The 18837-nt window shown below is 49.5% G+C and overlaps 1 protein-coding gene across 5 annotated transcripts in view; it reads right to left on the reverse strand.

Moving 5' to 3' along the window:
• Nucleotides 1-6782: 6782 nt before the first annotated feature.
• stxbp5a (syntaxin binding protein 5a (tomosyn)) overlaps nt 6783-18837 on the reverse strand; it is a 44130-nt gene continuing 32075 nt past the window's right edge. The window contains exons 11-27 of one of the 5 annotated variants that reach the window (XM_029849876.1): nt 18121-18193; nt 17836-17983; nt 16822-16889; nt 16620-16660; nt 16301-16521; nt 15321-15499; nt 14931-15056; nt 14543-14694; nt 14055-14117; nt 13110-13163; nt 11549-11599; nt 10507-10788; nt 10056-10425; nt 9531-9696; nt 8975-9086; nt 8670-8890; nt 6783-8455 (exon numbers count right to left, since the gene is read on the reverse strand). In XM_029849876.1, coding sequence (XP_029705736.1) covers nt 8414-8455; nt 8670-8890; nt 8975-9086; nt 9531-9696; nt 10056-10425; nt 10507-10788; nt 11549-11599; nt 13110-13163; nt 14055-14117; nt 14543-14694; nt 14931-15056; nt 15321-15499; nt 16301-16521; nt 16620-16660; nt 16822-16889; nt 17836-17983; nt 18121-18193 — 2369 coding nt within the window. In that variant the 3' untranslated portion in view covers nt 6783-8413. Of the gene's footprint in view, nt 8456-8669; nt 8891-8974; nt 9443-9530; nt 9697-10055; nt 10426-10506; nt 10789-11548; nt 11600-13109; nt 13164-14054; nt 14118-14542; nt 14695-14930; nt 15057-15320; nt 15500-16300; nt 16522-16619; nt 16661-16821; nt 16890-17835; nt 17984-18120; nt 18194-18837 lie in introns of those variants that run through there. The other 4 variants (XM_029849877.1, XM_029849878.1, XR_003891366.1 and 1 more) reach the window with 4 other exon arrangements.

Genomic DNA, 18837 nt, shown 5'->3' on the forward strand with positions numbered 1-18837 from the left:
CATAATTTCGACCTTAAGCTCTTAATCCCGCTCATCCTACCTGGCTTCATTCTTCTCTCTCGTGTCCCTGAAATTGCAAATATGTCAAATATGTATCAGGATCTCAAGGACATGAAATGATGTAGCCAACGGGCTATTTTAGCAGGAAAAAGGCGTGTTTAGGATGTGGATCTTACAGCAACGGAGCGTCTCTGTTTGTCAGTGGAGGAACCATCAGCATCCTCAACAGGAAGTGCTCAAATGTGGGGAAAAGCCTGCGTCAGCTCTGCAGAATTTCTAACACGTACGGTTAAAAATACGCACGATAAACCTGCAATAACACGTGTTGCGTAAGCGAAGGGGGTGTTGCTGGAGCCTGGATCCAGAATGTTATGGGCTCTTTCTCGCCTGGCTCGCCTTTGCTGTTCTGAGTTTATGGTCCCGTTTTGGTTCTGTGTGTGGCCTCAGCAGTACGTGTTCGTGTTGCTGCTGTCTGAAGTGAAGTGCATTGTGGGAAATGGCCCAACTCTTGGTTCCTCCTTCCATAGAGCAGCAACGACTCTGGGACCCGATAAGTGATGCTAACATTTACCTTCCGCTAAAAGCTCTTTAATGGCGTGTTTGAGTCCTTTCCAACGCCGGGCGCTCGCCGCCGAGCAGCTACGTTGCCTCCGACCACGAAGCTCATTTTCGTGTCGTTGTCTGCAGGAACCAAAGTCCAAACTAAACACCGCAGCCTTCCCCTGTGGTCAGAACTGAGCAGAAAGCAGATTTTGCCCATTTTAGAGCCTGATCAGCATCAATTTGAGCTCTGCGTCCCAAATCTGAAGCCAAACTGGGACCGTTCACGTCCTCGACAACCCTCATCCCGATTTCAGCGGCGGCGTTTGAGGCATCGGAGGCGAGCGCGGCGTCGAAAACAAACACAAACACGGGGTTTTGGCCGTGTGGCACAAGATCTGCTGAGTACGCAACTGCTGGGGTTTTGTGGTCGCAGCCCCGGAGTCTGCGATCCGACTGCTGCCGTTACCGTGGCGAGATCTGCTGCTGCCCCGGGGTTCGCAGGAATCGGCGAAGGATGGTTCCAGCTCCTCCAGAACCACCAGCTGCACTGTGCTCTTAGCTAACAGCTGCTCTAGCCATAAACCTCCTGTTGTCCACGTCACCAGAATGTGATCCAAACTGTATCACCTATGATTAGCTAAAATGCTACAGGACGAGCAAACGACTCAATCGGCCCCCAAACTGATCATAATACAGCCAATAAAAACGTGCCGGCTGTTGCAAAACAACACGTCTAAATGACATTTTGCTTTATTTGACCCAATTACCTACCGGAGATTCTTGCTGCTTCGCGCCGTGAAGCCTCCTGCACAAATTAGAGCAGGTATAAACAAGCTGGAAGGAGGAATATCTGCCTCCTCATCACCGCCGTTTCCTCATTTTCGTAAACGATTCCTCAATTGTTCATGCAAATCAGGCTGGGATTTAGCAGGAGGGATCATGGGATGGTGCCTTATCCGCCCGAGGCGTCACGTGTCCTCGATATCGCGTCTCTAATTGACAATCACCGTGGTGGCGCCACAGCTCGCATCAGGCTCCGCTGTTGGCCCCGGCCCCGTTCATTAAGACGTGTTATCTAATTGCTCCGATTACCGTGAGCTCTGCTACAGGAGCGGCGGCGCTAATAAGAAAATCTGCACCGACTGGACGCCATGTGACTTCCACCCATTCAGTTCATTAGTGGGAAACGAACGTGTTGCCAAATAAACCAAAACGGCATCTTATTACGGCGAGGAGCGACGGGGCCAGTCACAACGGCCGTGTCGGCCGGTTACCGTGCCGCTCGCTGTCCCTTAGACGCAGCATTTTTATGTCGGATCATCTAAAAAACCACTAAATCCGATACCGCTAATCATTTCAAAATAATGCAGATGAACCTGGAACGCCAAAGATTCAGGCTGAAGGGTTGTTAGCTAAAGCACCCCAGCTAGCATAGAAGGCTAAGGAAGTGCAGAACATTCTGTCCTGGGAAAACCACGGCTGCTTGTCTACTGCACTGAAAACCGGGGGGGGGCTGATCTCGGGGACGACTACGATACATGACAACGTGACAATAGTTGCAGCTGGTGCCACGTTTGTGCCTCAAATCTGCCGTGAACGATTCCATTAGCGTGCGCGGCGTTATCAATCAGCAACACGCTCCAGTCTCCCCATCGGCGCCACACAAAACCAGCTTTTGTGCTCGGCTGAAGACAACCGACGCTCCGCACCTTCGCCCGCCGCCTGCCGCCGCCTGCTGTGTGTGTGTGTGTGTGTGTGTGTGTGTGTGTGTGTGTGTGTGTGTGTGTGTGTGTGTGTGCTCACAGTGACAGGCAGCCTCGGCGGTGTCAGAGAGGGCAGAATCCAGAGGCTGAGACATCAGCACATTTATGCTGACAACAATGACAAAAGCCGCCGTTGCTGTTTCTAACAAGTCATGACACGCTGGGGGGATGCTAACGCTAGGCAGCTAATGACCAAACAAAGACGTGAAGAACATGTTATTTGTTATGTGATCCGTCCATTCATGCATCAGCGATTCACACATCTCGTTATTTTCCGAGGGTCTCTGAGCGCGACGGCTGGCGGCTCGGACCTGGAGAGCGTAGTTTTGGTCCGATGCGTCATGTTCTCCTTTGACACGAGCTGTCAACGATCCAAAGGTCCTCAACAGAAAAAACCCAGACCGGAGCTCAGCTGGGTGGTTTTTCTGTCTGCGGACGCAGGATTGGGTTCAGGACGAGGTCGGTTTTGTTATTTTTAGAGCTTAATGGTGGCGTCTTTAAAGACTCTAAAGAGCTGAAACCAAACGTTTTTCAAATCCATCAAGTGCAGGATGAAGTGAGGCCTGAGGCCCGTTTTGCCTGAGGTCCAAAAGTTCTCCAAGAACATCTTTTAAAAGATCTCAGAAGAGACCCCCTCAAATAGCTGACAGGAAGTCCTTGTTTGGATCCACCCTGCAGGTTTCCCCGCCAGCACTTCAGTCCAGAACCTGCTGGACCCCAGAAATCAAAGGTTTGGACCAGTGTCCTGGGACATCGGTCCAGGGTCAGCCGACAAAGTCCGAGTGGACATCAGAGTGGCCCTCAGAGCTGGCCGGGCCCCTAGAATACAAGAACACAGTTGGGTCCAAGAGTTGGGTCCAAATTCAGCTCATGATGTTCCCGCCAACTCTCTCGGGGTGAGAACGTTCCCGTGGCGGAGCTCAGGCCTCACCCACGGCTGCTGTTCAACTCCATTCTCCCCATCCCATAGTTGCCTTGGAAACGTGAGCCGCTGCCGGGCCTTTTTTTGAACATTTCCAGAATGAGATGCCGGAATTTCCATCGAGGGAATATCCTCAAAGACCAGGGATGTTAATTATAAACAGTAGCTCGGTCCACTAGGTTTGGGGACCACCTCCTCCAGGGTCTCCTGGACCCTCAGGCACGTGGACCCAAGCAGGTTCTAGTCCTGCGACTGTGGGAAGAGGGGTCGGTTTGGTATTCGAACCTCTTAATTGGTGTCAAGCAGAGAAGAAGAAGAACCGTCACCATAATTGTAGCTGCTGCAGGTGCATTTAGGAACCATCAAAGCAACAATGATGAACCGCAGGTGAGACACAAAGACGTTCCAGAATTCGCCCCAGAAGCTGGTCCCAAATAACCCTGATGGTTCTGGTCCCAGTGCTTCCACATTTCTAGGAAGATCTACCACAAAATAACTGGAGAACAAGTCGCAGGGCCCCAAATTATTGCTTCCACAGCGCGACCGAAGCGAAGCCGAGGCTGCACAAATTGCAGCTTCTCCAGCTCGTCTGGTCCAGGCGGAGGTTCGAGTCCACATTTGGAACACGTCGTCCTCCCAGTGACAAACTGGGACAATCGATGGGTTCTCTCCCAGCTGGTGATTCGATATGGCGGTTTGGTGAAACGGGCCTTTTTGAACATTTTACCACGACGCCAGAACGTTTCTGACTGGCGAACGTGGACGTCTGAGGATCAGCGGGGGTGCGAGCTCCCATCATGCACTGCTGTATTTATAGAGACAGAGGACTCTCTGCTCCTTGAACCAGTGAATTCTGGGGTTTTTTGCTCTTTTATCCAGAGACGAACACGACAGGTGGGGCCCGGATGAGTCGCCATAGCAACCAGGTCAGATCAAAGTGGTCCTCAGTTTTACTAAAACGCTGCCCATTTGCACCATCAGCGTTTTTATGTTCGTTTAATGGCGCTCGTTTAACGAGCCAATAAATACTGGAGTGTTGCTGGAGTCAATGGAGGAAAAAATCAAGCAAACAAACACTGCAGGAAAAAGACGCTTTTAATTTGAAAGCTTTTACTGCTCCATCAATTAATTAAACTCATTTAAAATGCTCTCAGATTAAAGTTGAAAAAGGCGTCCCGCAGGGAGCAGCGTCAGGCCCCCATCTTATCAACACTTTTCTCAAGTTTTTAGCACCTTTAAAGCTAAATATCAGCCGTTGCTTCTTTTTTGAGGAACTTTTCAACTGATCTGGTTAATCTGATTGTTTTTTTTCCCTCTATGTTAAAGCGTTAGCGTTAGCGTGAGGGACAGCGTTTAAAAACAACAACGTGTGAGTCATTTTCCAGCGCGGCTTCCACACAAATGTGTCTCCCGCTCCTGGGTCACGGCCCACAAACCTGACTGATTGAATTCCACTTCAGTGGCTGCTGTAATTACACACACAAGACCTCAATTTGTGTTTATTAGCGATGTGGTATCAGAAAACCGCACATTACAGTGGATTTAAACTGGCTAGTTAGACTATAGGGGTTGGATCGAAGCCATTTTGTTTTGTTCCATTGCGAATGCTTGTTTTTGCCTTTGAAAATGGGGGAAATGTCACATTGGTAGAATCTGACAGTGACTGAAGAGTCAGGAAGACACAGATGATCTTCCTGTTTTCACAGATGTTGTCTGACAGAAATTGAAACAAACGATCCACGTCCCCAAAGAACAATCTGGATGCTAACCGGTGCTCCAGTTAGAAACACGTGCACTCAAATGAGCCTTGACTAAACACCTAAAAGCAACAACTGAAGAGCAGCTTCAGCTAAAAGCGGCAGCTGCAGAAGAGAACATTAAATATAGATAAATCCAGAGGCAACAATTAAAGCGGCTACACACAGGCACAGCATGAAGTCATGTTTCTGGCCCGCATCAGCAGAAGAACAGTCAGTAAATCAAGTTACTCATGTTTCCAAACTCGTGTTTCTCTCCAAAGCTAAATTTTATTATCTGTTAATCTAATAAACTGGTGAAACCACAAATAGAGCAGATAAAGCTGCGGGTTGCTCGGGCAACGGACACAGATCTGATCAACACGAGCTTCATAAATTAGACAGGCGCGTCTTGGCCGTGTCACAGTTTGTTCAAAACAAGGCAATGACGGGTAGCCGGACCGCCGAAACATCACATTTACAAGCCAAAAAACATTCAAATCAACACAAAACACCAAATGATGCTAAAGGTGAGCAGAAAATCTTAACTTCAGGTTGAGAAGAAGTCTGCAGCAACTTCAGAGTAACACACAGTTGGAAGCTACAAATGCCTCTTGGGCTAAATGCTAGCTGCTGTTAAAAGTTCAAATAAGGCCACGCTGAGATAAAATGTAAACCTTCCCTCCCCCTCAGCTGCCTTAAAACCTTTTGTTCATGCTAAATGTGCTTAGAACTGACTCCTCCGTCCGCTCGCACCAAAGTTCTAATCCACTGAGGTCCGAGGTGCCGCTAATGTCAACTAATAACAGCTGCGCTAACTGTGCTAACCTGCAGGTTAGAACAACATGGCTGCCGGGACGGAGCGCTCAAGTTTTCCTACATGTGTCATGTTTTTAAAATAACATAAACTATAAAATGATGTTACGTTCTGTCCTGAGGACGGCCGATTTGGCTGCGACGCTGTGTGTGTGTGTGTGTGTGTGTGTGTGTGTGTGTTTGTGTATACTACCAAGGTCATCAGGTCAGCAGACGCATCAACAACGACGTCTCCCTGGCGACCTTCAGCGCAGGATTCAGTCTAATTGAAAAATTTGAACGAACAGATGTTCTTCCTACCGTCACCTTCATCTTCCCGCGTTTGTCTTCCCACCCTGAACCTCCGTCCCGTCGCCGCGACAGAGGCTCGCGTTTGATGAAGCGCAGCGTCTGACAGCTTGGAGTGAACAGAGGAAGATTTACGGCATCGTGAGATGACAAAGCGTCTGGTCGATGGAGTTGATTGCAAGAACGTGCACAAACAAAGAGAGAGAAGCTGCCCTATAAAAATTCACGAGCTTTTAGACGGATTGGGCCTTTGTTTTAGAATTCTATACCCAATAATATAAAAACTGTTTGGAAAAAGAGCAACATGTGCTGCAGATCGGTCAGCGTTTGCCCTAGATGAGTTTCTACAGAAGTTACTGTTTAATATTTGTTTATATATTTAAAAATGTAAGCGCCTCCCTGAGCTGCTCATCACCTCGGCTGCCCATTTTCCCACCTGTCGTGTGAAATCCAGCGTGACCGAGGGTCAATACGGCCCTTTGGATTAAGAAACACCCACAAGATGATGTAAACCAGAAGGACGAGCTGTTGTTTTTAAGAATCAAAGTGAAAAGGAAGTATTGCGACAGTATCGTGACGCTGAAAAACCTGATGATTCCGGTCCACCGGTAGAGACCCGCGTCCCTCTGCTGCCCCCTAGTGACCACGTGAAGCATCACAGTCCCAGATTCGATTTTGATCGTGGATGGCTGAAAAAAGACCTGGACAATAACATATTTTCCCACTTTTATTTTCCATTGCACAGTAATCTCTATCTACAGAAGTTCTTAACGTTTGTGGCAGCAGATAAAGTCATAAACATCCATGTGAAATTTGCATAAAACTGTACAATAAAATCGGCTACAATGAGAAAATAAAAGATACTTGCAACCCACAGATAACTGCTGAATCCAGGACAGAGGACGAGGGGGGTGGTCCGAGGACGGGACCCCGGACTGTTGTGTCTGCGGGGACGGTTTCAAGAGAACTGCATACTGGCGAGAACGGACGTGACAGAAATCACCCGCAGAGGGTCGACGCTGAGAAAGAGATGGTTGAAAAAACACCCAGACAACAGTCCTGTTGGAGGTTAAAGGGGGCGACCCCTGGCTGGAATATTCTCTTCAGTCTCTTTTGGGCTTCGGGGGGGTCAAGGTGACACTAAACACAGAAAAAAGGCCATTTCTGAATCACAGGAGGGAGACGAAAGAGACAAAAGCTGAATGGAACCAGAGCTCTGAGGTCGGCGTCGAGCCGTTCTGTATAGGTTATCATCGTGGATGGCTTTAATTCATCTAACACACACACACCCACACACACACTCACTCACTTACATATGATTCCAAACGTGACCTTTCCCTCTGGTGAATATTCCAACATGCTCGTCCTCATCTTAAAGCCCTGCTAGCCTTTGACCTTTGACCTTCCAGACACGTGGCCAGATGAGTGGGAGGTCAACCGGGTTAAAAGTTAACGCAACTCTTTGGCGCCAGAAGAAACATGGCCTCTCTCCGCTTCGCGTTGCCGCGGCAACCCCCGACACGTTGCGTTCCCGTTGGTCTTTAGATTGTCGATCCGTTTGACTGACGCACGTAAAGCAGAAGGTGAAGGTGACGTTTCCTGACCGTAACGAGATTTGTGTATTTGTTTTGTATTTCAGGGTCGGCGTGTTCCTCGTAGCTCCTCCCATCAGCCCTTTTTAAAAGCACAAATTCATCTGAGTTTTAACACAAAAGCCACAAAACATGTTTCAACCAGAGAAAAACGAGAGATTTAAACAATACAGATGAAGAAACGAACCAACGCGGAGGTATGAGCACACACACACACACACACACACACACACACACACAGTAATACTATGAAATCCTGTCAGATGTTGATGTCCAGGTTGGTGGGGACTAGAAAGCAGAACCTTCTCCTCTGGGTCTCACGTCTGACTGTTTATCAGTTACGAGCATCATGATGTGGTCGGACTTTACATTTTTGTCTGTTGTGTTGTTTTTTTTACTTGTGTTTTTGTCTTTTTTTTGTTCTCCCGTCCCCCCATGAACTCCGTGCAGAGACATTTTGGCAAACGGGAGTGAAGATCGTCCAGGTGCAGGAGCCAGTCACGGCTGAGATGAACAAAGAGATGAGAACGTAAAAATGGACGCCTTTCCTCCGCTCCCTCTGAGGTGGTGCTTCTCCCCCGTCTGCTCCTCAGCTCCACCCTCAATCTGAGGCCAGGTCAGAGTTCAACTTTGTGCCTGGGGAGAAGATCCCTGTTGTCCCAGCGAAGAAGGCTTGGAGGGACCAATGCAGAGACAGATGATGGATGTGCGGCGGGTCCAAATGAGCAGATGGATGGTTGCATCCGTCTCCGTTCAGAACTGGTACCACTTTTTGTCTTTGCACTTCAGCATCATCTGAAAAATAAATATATATATATATTTCCTCCTTCTGCAGTCAGCAAAGTTCTTATAAATGGAACAAAACATAAATGATGTAGAAAAAAAGTGAGACGTCATAATGTGGATCTGTTGTCAAACGCTGCCCCCTAGTGGCTGAAACGGCGCATGACAAGAGACGCTAAATACAAACAAATATTCAGCAATTCAGGTAAAAATCTGGTAAAAGTACCTCATGTGCATGTTTGGAGAAGGAATCTGCGCTGGCCATCATGGCAGCCGTCCTCTCGTCCAGCTCGCCCAACTTCTGACCTCTTTCATCCAGCGCTATCCGAGCACGTGCCAGCTCACCCACCACGCCAGAAGCCGCCCCCTTCACGCCCTCGATGCCGCCCGGGCCTGGGATGTGCTGGGCCAAACTCCGCGAAGGCTTTCCGGCAGCGACCTCACCAACTGGATCGCGGAGGAGAGAAGGAGACAGATCAAAAGAGGTGTGACAGGTGGAACCAGGCGTGCGCTCGTGTGGGTTTGTCATACACAGTTCTTCTCTGTCCAGTGACTGAGCCCCGCCTCCAAAGAGACCTTTGAAGAACCCTCTGTTGGGGGCCTCTGGTGTCTCCACCGGCGTGAAAAGTTCCCCTAACATCTCCTGAAACACCAACAAACACATCAGGCGCGTTTGTACTGCGGGAGTTCCTGGTAAATACCGGCGGCAGGAACTTTACAGGAACCAATTGCCTCGCTCGGCCCCCTCGATGGGCGTGTCTCCACTGCGGGGTAGGACCCCTCGGCAACGTCACCAGTTTAGATCGCCGCGGAATCGTTGCGCAACAGTTTGTGTCCACATCAGTGTGTTATGGGCGTCAAGGAAATGGTGTTGGGATACTTATAAAATGGGAAAAGGTTCCTGATAAGGGCCATTTGGAGGAGGTTCCTGCAGTGGAGACACGCCCCATCGGTCACGGCCCCGTCAATAACCCCGAAATTCCTGCAGTGGAAACGCGCCTGTTGACCAGTTACTTGCGGACTGCTGAGAGGTTTTTATTTTTGTCTTAACTGTCCCTTTAAAGCCACGTGTGGGACTTTAACCTGCCTGTAGGTTTTCGCAGATGTCCTGGCTGTACGTGATCCTCTGGATCTCAGTGGGGGAGCACAGGTACATGGCCTGGCCCAGGTTGGTGAAGCAGAACGTCCTGGCTATCCGCATGTCTGTCAAGGGCAGGTAGTTGACGTCCATGAGCGGTCTCAGTCCTGGAACACTGGAACACGGGACACAGAAAATTTCTAATTAGCTTCAGCGTTAGCATACGACGTTCCCTCACAACAAGCAAGATTCTAACCTTAACCTTAAAACAAAGTGCTAACTTTTAGACAGACTTTTAAAGCTAGCAGCCAAAATGTCCTCGCTATTCTACACGTCCTCACTTTGTTCGTGATACACACACGGTTCTCACTCAATGACATAAACGAGAAGCCAGACACACTCATTTGTATAAAGGTTCTGGATTTGTCTTCGTCGTCCAGGCAAAGGCAATTAAAAAAGGATTAATGAGCACACTGATAGTGAGAGGGAAGTTTGACCGACACTGAGACAATTTGAACGTGTCCTGCTTCTCACCTGAGGGTCATGATGTGGCCGTTGGCGCAGAAACAGGCCACGCACGCGCCCTGGCTCATCTGGACCACGTCAGCCCTCAGGATGAAGGAGGTCTCCGTGATGTTGTGTTTGTAGATGCACGCTTGGGACGGCAGGGACATCACTTTGGCTTGTTTCTCTGAGCAAATCACAGCGTACTGGCTCTCGTGGAGATCCTGGGACATGGAAGGGGACACCGAGACGGGCCTGCGCTTGCGGACCTTTTCTCTCTCCTCGCCGTCCGCTGTCGTGTTGGTCTCGTACCAGGGCTCGTAGGTGTGGGGCAGCAGAGAACCTGAGGAATCCAGGAACGCCATCCTCAAGAGGGTGCCCTTCAGCCGGACCAGCATGCCTGATGGACGGTAGAAGACGCCCCCGTTAACTGGATTTATGAGGACATCTCTGAGGCTCTAAAGTAGAGCCGTCCGCTCACCTATAGGCGAAACGATGACCGACTGCAGTTGCCGCTGCTCTCCTGCGGGCGGCACGGTGAGCACCAGGCCCAGTATGGTGCCCAGCGAAGTGCCCACATACAGGCAGGGGGTCAAAACGCTGTCGCCTTTCCTGGCGAAGGTCTCGGCAAAGTGGAACGAGGTGATGGCCTCTCGCGCTTCTTTGTCGATGCTGGTGACGCTGGAGGAGCGTGAGCGGCTGAAGGAATTGTCCCGGTGGTCTAGTGGGTTGGCACCCCGTGGCGGGCATACAGATAGGAGGACAGTGGGGAGAAGACAGAGGGAGGTAAAGCACCCGCAAAGCAGTGCTACCTCGAGACAAATGAAGGATGCTGCTGTGGACACGAAGAACGACTCGTCTGACAAATTAAGCGTTAATATACCGAAGCTAGCTAAGGCTGTAGAGGACACTCAGCTGGGAGTCGATCTGCTGGGCAGGTGGGGTCATGTGGTGAAAAGGTCATCATTCAGAGGACAATCAACAATTTAGGCCTATTCTGTCACCATTTAGTGGCTTGTTGGGACGATTTTATCACAAGTGGGACTTTGGCTGCATGTGGACAACACTGAGATATGAAAATAACACTTGGATTTGACCCACTGCTGGTTCTGCTAATATTACACGGTTGCTTTTTTACCCCTAACAAATATAGTTTGATTTGAGTCACAGAATGGAAAGACACAAGAAAACGTAGAAGAGAAAATAAAAGAAAGTTGCAGGTTACATGAAGCTCTACGGTGAGATGGGGGTGTGCGTAGATTCGCTTAGCACCACTGACCTCTCGCACCCCCAAAGGTGGGAGAAGGAGCACAATTTGGCACTGAAAGGATTTTAGCTCAGCGGATTTCACTCCCCGGTCAGATGAGTGCTAGTTTGGACTCATGCAAACAGAAGAAAACGCAGCTTGCCAATTTTGAGCCTTACAACCGGATAAAACTGGACTAATGGAATGTGATGGAAGTCCAGTTGAGGTGGAGAAATATAAATATATACAAATTGTTTAACACGAGATCAAGGCTTACCCAAGTCTGGCTTTAGCTCAGTAGGCAAGCTTAATTTCCGTGACATCTTTGCTGGAAAAAAGAGAACATCCCTCTTTACAAAGACACATCTAAGCTAACACACAATGCCATGCAAAGCTAGGTAGCTAGCATTGGGCTAAGGGTGCCAAAAGTACGAGTTAGACTGAGGAGGAAAAGTACCCCAGAAAAGATATTAAAGTGGGTAAGGAGCCAAAATGCTTCACACAGGAGAAGAAAGGACTCAGTCTATCAGAGACATGCTGGAGGAGGTGATATCTGCACAACAGCCTGGAAGAGATCACCGCTACGGCAAGACACGTGGAAACTGCACAGCCACCCAAGACCCCCATGCCACAGGAGCATGCACAGGAAACAGAAAGTACTCAACAAGAGATCCAAGAAGACAGAAAATCCTGTTTTTTCTTCTTTTTGTTAGAAGCACGCTTACCAAAAACTAAAACAAAGAAACGTTTGAATTCACATGTTTTAGTTCTAATACTGCAGAATGGAGCGTCGGCTTTTTAGCTTCGGTACAAATGTGGGCTGGAAAGAAGCGTCGTTTAGTTTTAACAGGCAGAAAACCACTTTGAAAGAAAAAACCTTGGAAGATGCCTGCTTACTTAATACACAGGGTTTTATTTTATCTGACCTGTTTTTTAGTTTGCATTTTTTAATCAGCATTTGCTGCTTGCAGCTATTAACGTCGATGCACTTATAAGAATTGAATGTGTAATTCTTCAATTATTATTCACTTTTTAAAACCTGGCCTCGTCCGTAATTAACGCACAACTATCTTCGGCGAACACGCGGCGTTCTTTGAACTTCTGGTAACTTTCCTCGCGCTCGCTCCGGCTAATTGGAATTTTCAGCAGCACCGCTAGCAATTTGGTGAGGACACCAAGTTCGGGGAACCAAAATAATACAGCTGTAAAGGTCTCAGTTGACAACATTGCTAATTCTAATGTTTAAAGCATCCTTTTTATGAAACATTTTTCAGGTTTTCCAGATGTTCTCAGAAAGCAACTCTGAAGCTGAGCTGCTACACAAAGACACTGAATTTAATCAGCACATACTGAAGGTAAACACACACATTTGGACAGACGCCACTCAAATGTCATCGTACTGGATTATGGACGTAGAATGTCAATCACACGACGGATGTGGACAGGGGAAAATCTCAGAACAGATGTGACACGCAGGCACACTTACACTACCACTGTCGTGCTACATAAATGTAGCATGCAGACGTTTTGTAATTACTAAACGTAGTCTGAGCTACTGTTACCCTCTCGGGTTAGCCTCTGTCCCACAAGCTTTCAGAACTGAAGTGCTGATTTGTTTAAGTTCAATTTCTGCTTAAAAAGGAGACTGTCTTCATTTTAGCCTTTCTGATTTAGCAGAGAGAACCAAAAGATAGCGGATCGGAAGCTAACCCAGAATCGAGTCTCTCCTCTAATGCTCCACACTGTGGTGACCATGACAGGACAAAAACAGGGACAGAGAGGGGACGGGTCCGTTCGTCCTACCTACATGGCCTCTCACGACAGACCTCAACTCTTACCTCCTCTACCCCCGCCATTGTAGAACTGATGCAGACTGCTGTTTGACGTCAACACTTTCGTGGATATGAAGGGAGAGTAGAAGTTAGAAACACCCATTAGCTCGTTGCTAGACACAAGCTAACCTTCTAAATCACGTTTTAACGAAGCTGCTTCACACCTGTTTTGGCGGTAAAAAACATATAAAATTGACAAAAACGTGGCTGGGTTTTATGGGTGGTGAATAAAATAAGGAAATAGAGGAGCAATTAATAAATATTAGAGGGGAAAACAGCAATGGCTGCAAGATTTTCCTCTATTTAATATGCTAATGCTCGCTGAACATATGTAGACGTAGCCGGTTTTTGCTTTATTCTCCTGAGCTGAAATGCTAATGAAGTGAGTAGAACAACACTGGAGCGCTTTAGTGGTGTATTTCTAACGATCACTGGTGTGAATGATTTATTAACACGGGATCATTTTAGAATATTCCCAAGTTGTCCGCTTGATATTCGCGTGTTGAACTTCAAACCGCTGCCGGGTGTTATTTTTCCTAATCGCGCCACTGTGTGGCTGTTAAATATGCGAGGATACCCAAGGCTTTTACTTTTTACCATGATTTTTATTATCCTAAATTAACAAGATTCTGAAGAAAATGCTAATTTTTGCATGGCGGAAGCCCGATTTAGAGTAACTGTTAACTAGTTTTCAAGGCCGGGGTGCAGGAATGTAGCCTACAAGGCTTTGAACGAGTTCCTGCAACCATAAACAGACATTAGTGAGGTCAAACAGCTCTACAGAATCCTACTGATGGACAATTTCATGGTCCAACAGAAAAGTTCCACTTCTATGGGCAACAATTTCACTAACACCACTAAGAGGCCACGATAGTCTGGCTCCAGAACTGCTCCTTTTGGAGTTTAACACAATCTGTGTTCTGCTGCTTCACAACAAGAGGAACATGTTACCTGAAGTGGGCGACTTGCAGCGGTCCTCCGATGTGGCTGAGCCCTCATTGATGTCGCACAGACCTGCAGCGGGGACCGCACAAACCGACAAAACAGGAATAAGTGTGTGTGTGTGTGTGTCATTGTTCTCTGAGGCAGAATGCTGAGCAGACTGTTGGCAGGGAGACGCAGCTGGAAGTCTGATTACTGCTCCCGGTCACCCAGCTCCAACTGGTGCCAGCCCAGCGCTCACCAGTCGGCGACACCAGATGCTCCGTGCCCACCGGAACATTTGTTTGGGACAGTTTGCACGTGCGGCGGACTGTAAAGGAGCGTCGGCATTCGCGTTTGTAAAGTCAATGTGGGACCAACAGGTGTGCAGCTGCTGTACCAGCAGCCACTGCAGGGGGGCAGCACAGTCATAAGAACGGTAACAGCGGCGCCCTGACGCTGCAGCAACAGAGACACAAACTGCTTTGGGTTTATTTCCTGAGGGTTTGACTTTTTACCTCCGGAGGGCTGCCGTGATTTTCTTGGCGAGCGCGGCTGCCTCTGGTGGGGGTCAGTGGGGCCGTACAGCTCAGCTGTTCCCAGGTTGAGCACAACCGTCTTCTGGACGTAGTCCACCACCACCAGACCGCTACTGTTGCCAAAAACAACGCTGGGGGGGGGGAGGAGGGGGGGAGACAGTGAGGAGGCAGAAATGTAGCAACGATGACGTGGGAAAAATATGACGGGGGAGCTAAAACGTGTGGATGTAGCGCGCTAAACAACCAGCAGCTGGTTGGGGAACTTTACCAAACCAGTCCAGAGTCTCAGCTCACGTGGACTCATGCACTATTCACTTCGCACACACACCTGTAACACTTCTCCTCTGGGGTTAAAGCGTATACTCACAGGCCGTAGGAGGAGTTGAGCGCCAGGCTGGTGATCTGCTGAGGAGGCTCCCCGCTCACCCACACCAGCTGGACCACCAGGTCAACCTGGTAACCAGGAGACTGCTTCAGAGGAGTACTGCGCACTCTGCAGAGGAGCGAAAGAGGAGACACACACACACACACACACGAGAGATGATTTAATAAAGAGGGTCTGGCAGGACTGGCTGTGAGGGGAGGATGTGGACGCTGCGGCTGAGGGTGCTTCAGGCGGCGGCGAAGACGGTTCGAGAGCGTTCGAGGCAGAAGGGGAGACCCTCGAGTGCATGAGGATGTGAGAAAGCACTTTGGGTGCCGCTATGCTAGCTCTCCTGCACATGTGTGTGTGCACGTGTGTGTGTGCCTTTCTTACTTTAGGCAGGGCACGTTGCCGCCGTCAGAGTTGTTGCTGGTGGTGGAGGGGTGTGACGGCGGGCCGCTCGTCTGAGGGGACGCACCGGGCGTGGGATGCGCTGACATCTGCTCTCCCCCGCCGCCGCCATCTGGGGACTCCATGTCGTTCAGCTCGTACTGCATGCGCACTTCTAGTAACTGTTGGAGACCACACACACACACACACACACTGAGAAGTTACAGACAGAGGCTGTGAATGTGACGTCCGTGATTGACATCCGTACACACACACACACACACACATGTGAGAAACATCTTGGTTCTTCCAGCTGCTGATGTTCTGTGTGTGGGAGGAGAGTCAGAGATCCTTCTACAAGAAAATATTCCTCTCCTTCAGTGTTCCTCCAGGCTGCCTCAGGTTCAGGACCCCCTGCCTTCGCTCTGCAGAAGCCCCCCCAGTCCTGCATCTTCAGCCCCACTGACATGTGGGAGTGAGGAGCCGTCTCCTCCCCCGTCGCGGGTGGGGAGGTGGACCACACGTAACAGGTCGCTGTGATTTATTCCGCGTGAATCTTCGCTAAAATCCACGAAACACCTCCCACGTGCTGTGATTGACAGGTGCTCTCCAGGTCTCGAGCACATCCGCAGAAACGCTGCAGAATGAGGCGACCGGTGCCAGAAAGCCCAATAAATCATAAATCTGGCCGCCGTTCAGTCTCGAATTCCACGTCTGTGTGGAGCAACGGTAGGAACAAAGCGCGCAGGATGGTGTCTCGCTCGGTGAAACGGCAGCTGTGACACGGGATTAAACGCCGTCTCACTCTGCTGCCAGTAAACACCGGCTCCCATTTCAGCCCCCACTTACGACGCTTCCCAGCAGGTTGCGACGGTGGACTAGCGGCTAGCTTGTTTGCAGATCTGTCTGTTGGCATGGAAACCCTGCAGGCTGTGACTGTGCGAGTGTGCGCGTAGTGTGATGAGCGTGTTAACGCTGCCTACCTGCACCACTTCGGTGGTCACCTCCAGTTTGCTGAAGCGGTAGATGATGACGTCAGCCGACACCCCGGCGACGCTCAACACCCGGCTCTCAGGGCACCAGGCCATGAGCTGAATGGCGAAGGGGTCCTCGTCCGACACCTCGCCGCCACCCTTGTCGTCCCTGGACCGGTTTCTGTCAAACACCTTGGCTGTTTTGAGCTTATAGAGCACCTGGAGCATTACTGTCGGGGAAAAGCAGGCGGAGACAGCAGCAACGGGCGTTCAGAAAGTGTTCAAAATGAGGAGCGGGAGGACGGCGTCGCCAGGAGGGAAGACTCACTTGCAGAGGCATCCCAGAACTTCACGGTTCCGTCAGCATGCCTGCACACACGAGAGAGGCAGGAAGTGATCAGTGGGCTCAGGGGCGTTTCTGAGCTGAAGACAGTTCAGACTCTGAAGGGCGGCGATCGCAACGAGGAGCACAGGTGGAATAGTAATATTGGGGGGGGGGGGGGGGGCACGGCAATGGGGCGGAGCCTTACCCGGTGATGATGATCTCTGGGTAGCTCTGTGTGCTTTGACCCCAGTTTCCACCACTAATGGGCCACTCCTGCAGTGACAGACAGGTGGAGGAAGACGAAGCATCAGATGTTAAAAACATCATTCAAATGTGTGCGTGTGTGTGTGCGTGTGTGTGTGTGTGTGTGTGCGTGTGTGTGAATATGCTGACACACACAAAGGTCACCAGGATGACTCACACTGATCTTTATGTGAGAAGGCAGCTCCTGCAGCTCAGGGCTTGTGTTTAGATAAAAAGAGCAGCTCTGCAGCCACTTTGGGTCAGAACACGCTGACATTTCCGACTGAAAGTTAGAACGAGGCGACGGGGACGAGAACACGGGCATATGTAATGGCCCCTGGAGCGGGGGGGGGGGGGGTCTGTCTGGAGACGGCGAGGAGGAGGTGTACACACACAGACTGGAGGATCATTATGTAATATGACACTATTAGATAGTCAGTTTAGCCTGGCTGAAATATTGGAAATGCTTCACAGTGCAGCAGACAAATCAACCTTTACTGCCTGCAGATGCAGCAGCAGCACATATGAATGTGCCCTTTTTCATGCTAGCGTGTGCTTATCGGTGAGGCAGCGCGGTTCCAGGGCGCACTGGAACATTTGCATTTGTAATTCAGACATTTTGCTCTTTTGTAATCGTGCTATTGAGCACAAGGAGGGATGTGCTGTCCTCGGGATACGGCCATCCTTAATTTGTGATCTTTATGATTAGACTAGTGGCGGATGTAGGTCTGATCCGGGTTCGGAAACAGCCATTAAATGAAAAGGAGACATTGGTCATTCATGCAAAGCTGCGCTTATTATGCTATTATTGCAAAATGAGAGTAACAGTTGATTAATCTGTCGGTCTTACAGCTCTGCATCTTCTGATAACTTACACAAGCATGCTAATGGTTACGTATAGCTTCCCTATCGTTATTCCCATGGCAACAGACACATCGCAGCACAAAGATCACGTTTTTCCCAGCGGGAAGCGAACCTTTTTGCTGTATCCCTGTCGCTTCTGTCGAGAGCCCACTGAATAAAGTGCAGGTATGAGGTCCGCGGGGCAGTCGGCGAAGTACTCGCAGCAGGTGACAGGAGACTCGTGGATGGTCAGAGGATAGGGGTTCTCGAATATGGGGTACCTGTGGAGGACAGGACAGGACAGGACAGGACAGGACAGGACAGGACAGGACAGGACAGGACAGGGGGGACGTTAAACAGTGGACGACCTGGACGGCGAGGGAGGAGAGGACGAGGAGCCATTGATCATTGATCTTACCCATTTTGTGCAAGGTCGATCACCACTAAATCCTTTTCCAGGAGCACGACCACAGCGTAAGGTTCCTGATAATCTGCAGGAGCCAAACAACAGGCGGGGTCATTCATCACGCCACGCTTCCAGCGCCGGAGCGAGGAGCCCCAAATCTACAGAAACCTCCTCCTGCTAATTTTCTTCTCATTATTCTCCCACTTCGGCAGCTCAAAGACACAAATGAAAAAGTCACCACTGAAGCGGTGATGACTGGATCCTATAATCCTCCGATATCTGCGTCTGCCTACGGAGTTTCATATTGGCCCCCGTGGTCGAGTGTAGCTGTAATAGATTTATCGATGGTTGGGAGCATCTGTACACATCCCTCTCCTCCTGAATAAGCCACTTCCAGATATCGCACTTCTGGGTAATAAAACTCATAAATTCTAATGAGTAAATTCAGACTCGGGATTGATGACATCAGCCAATTCTCGGAGAAAACACCTTTATTACAAAGACCCAGACGATCTTCTGGGATGTTTGCGTATTTAAAGTACAAATGAGTCAATTTGTGTGCTGCAAAGTTTGGTTTCATAAGCTATTCATCATAATAAAAGCAGAAGGATGTGACTGGTCGACCCCCCCATTATGGGAAATCGCAATCATGCCATCAGGAATTTGAGCTTTATTGATTTCTGTTTTAAAGCATGATCACCAAATCCTCAGCGATCCCCCCCCCCCCGT

The sequence above is a fragment of the Takifugu rubripes genome, chromosome 16, assembly GCF_901000725.2.
Source record: "Takifugu rubripes chromosome 16, fTakRub1.2, whole genome shotgun sequence".
NCBI classification, from domain to species: domain Eukaryota; kingdom Metazoa; phylum Chordata; class Actinopteri; order Tetraodontiformes; family Tetraodontidae; genus Takifugu; species Takifugu rubripes.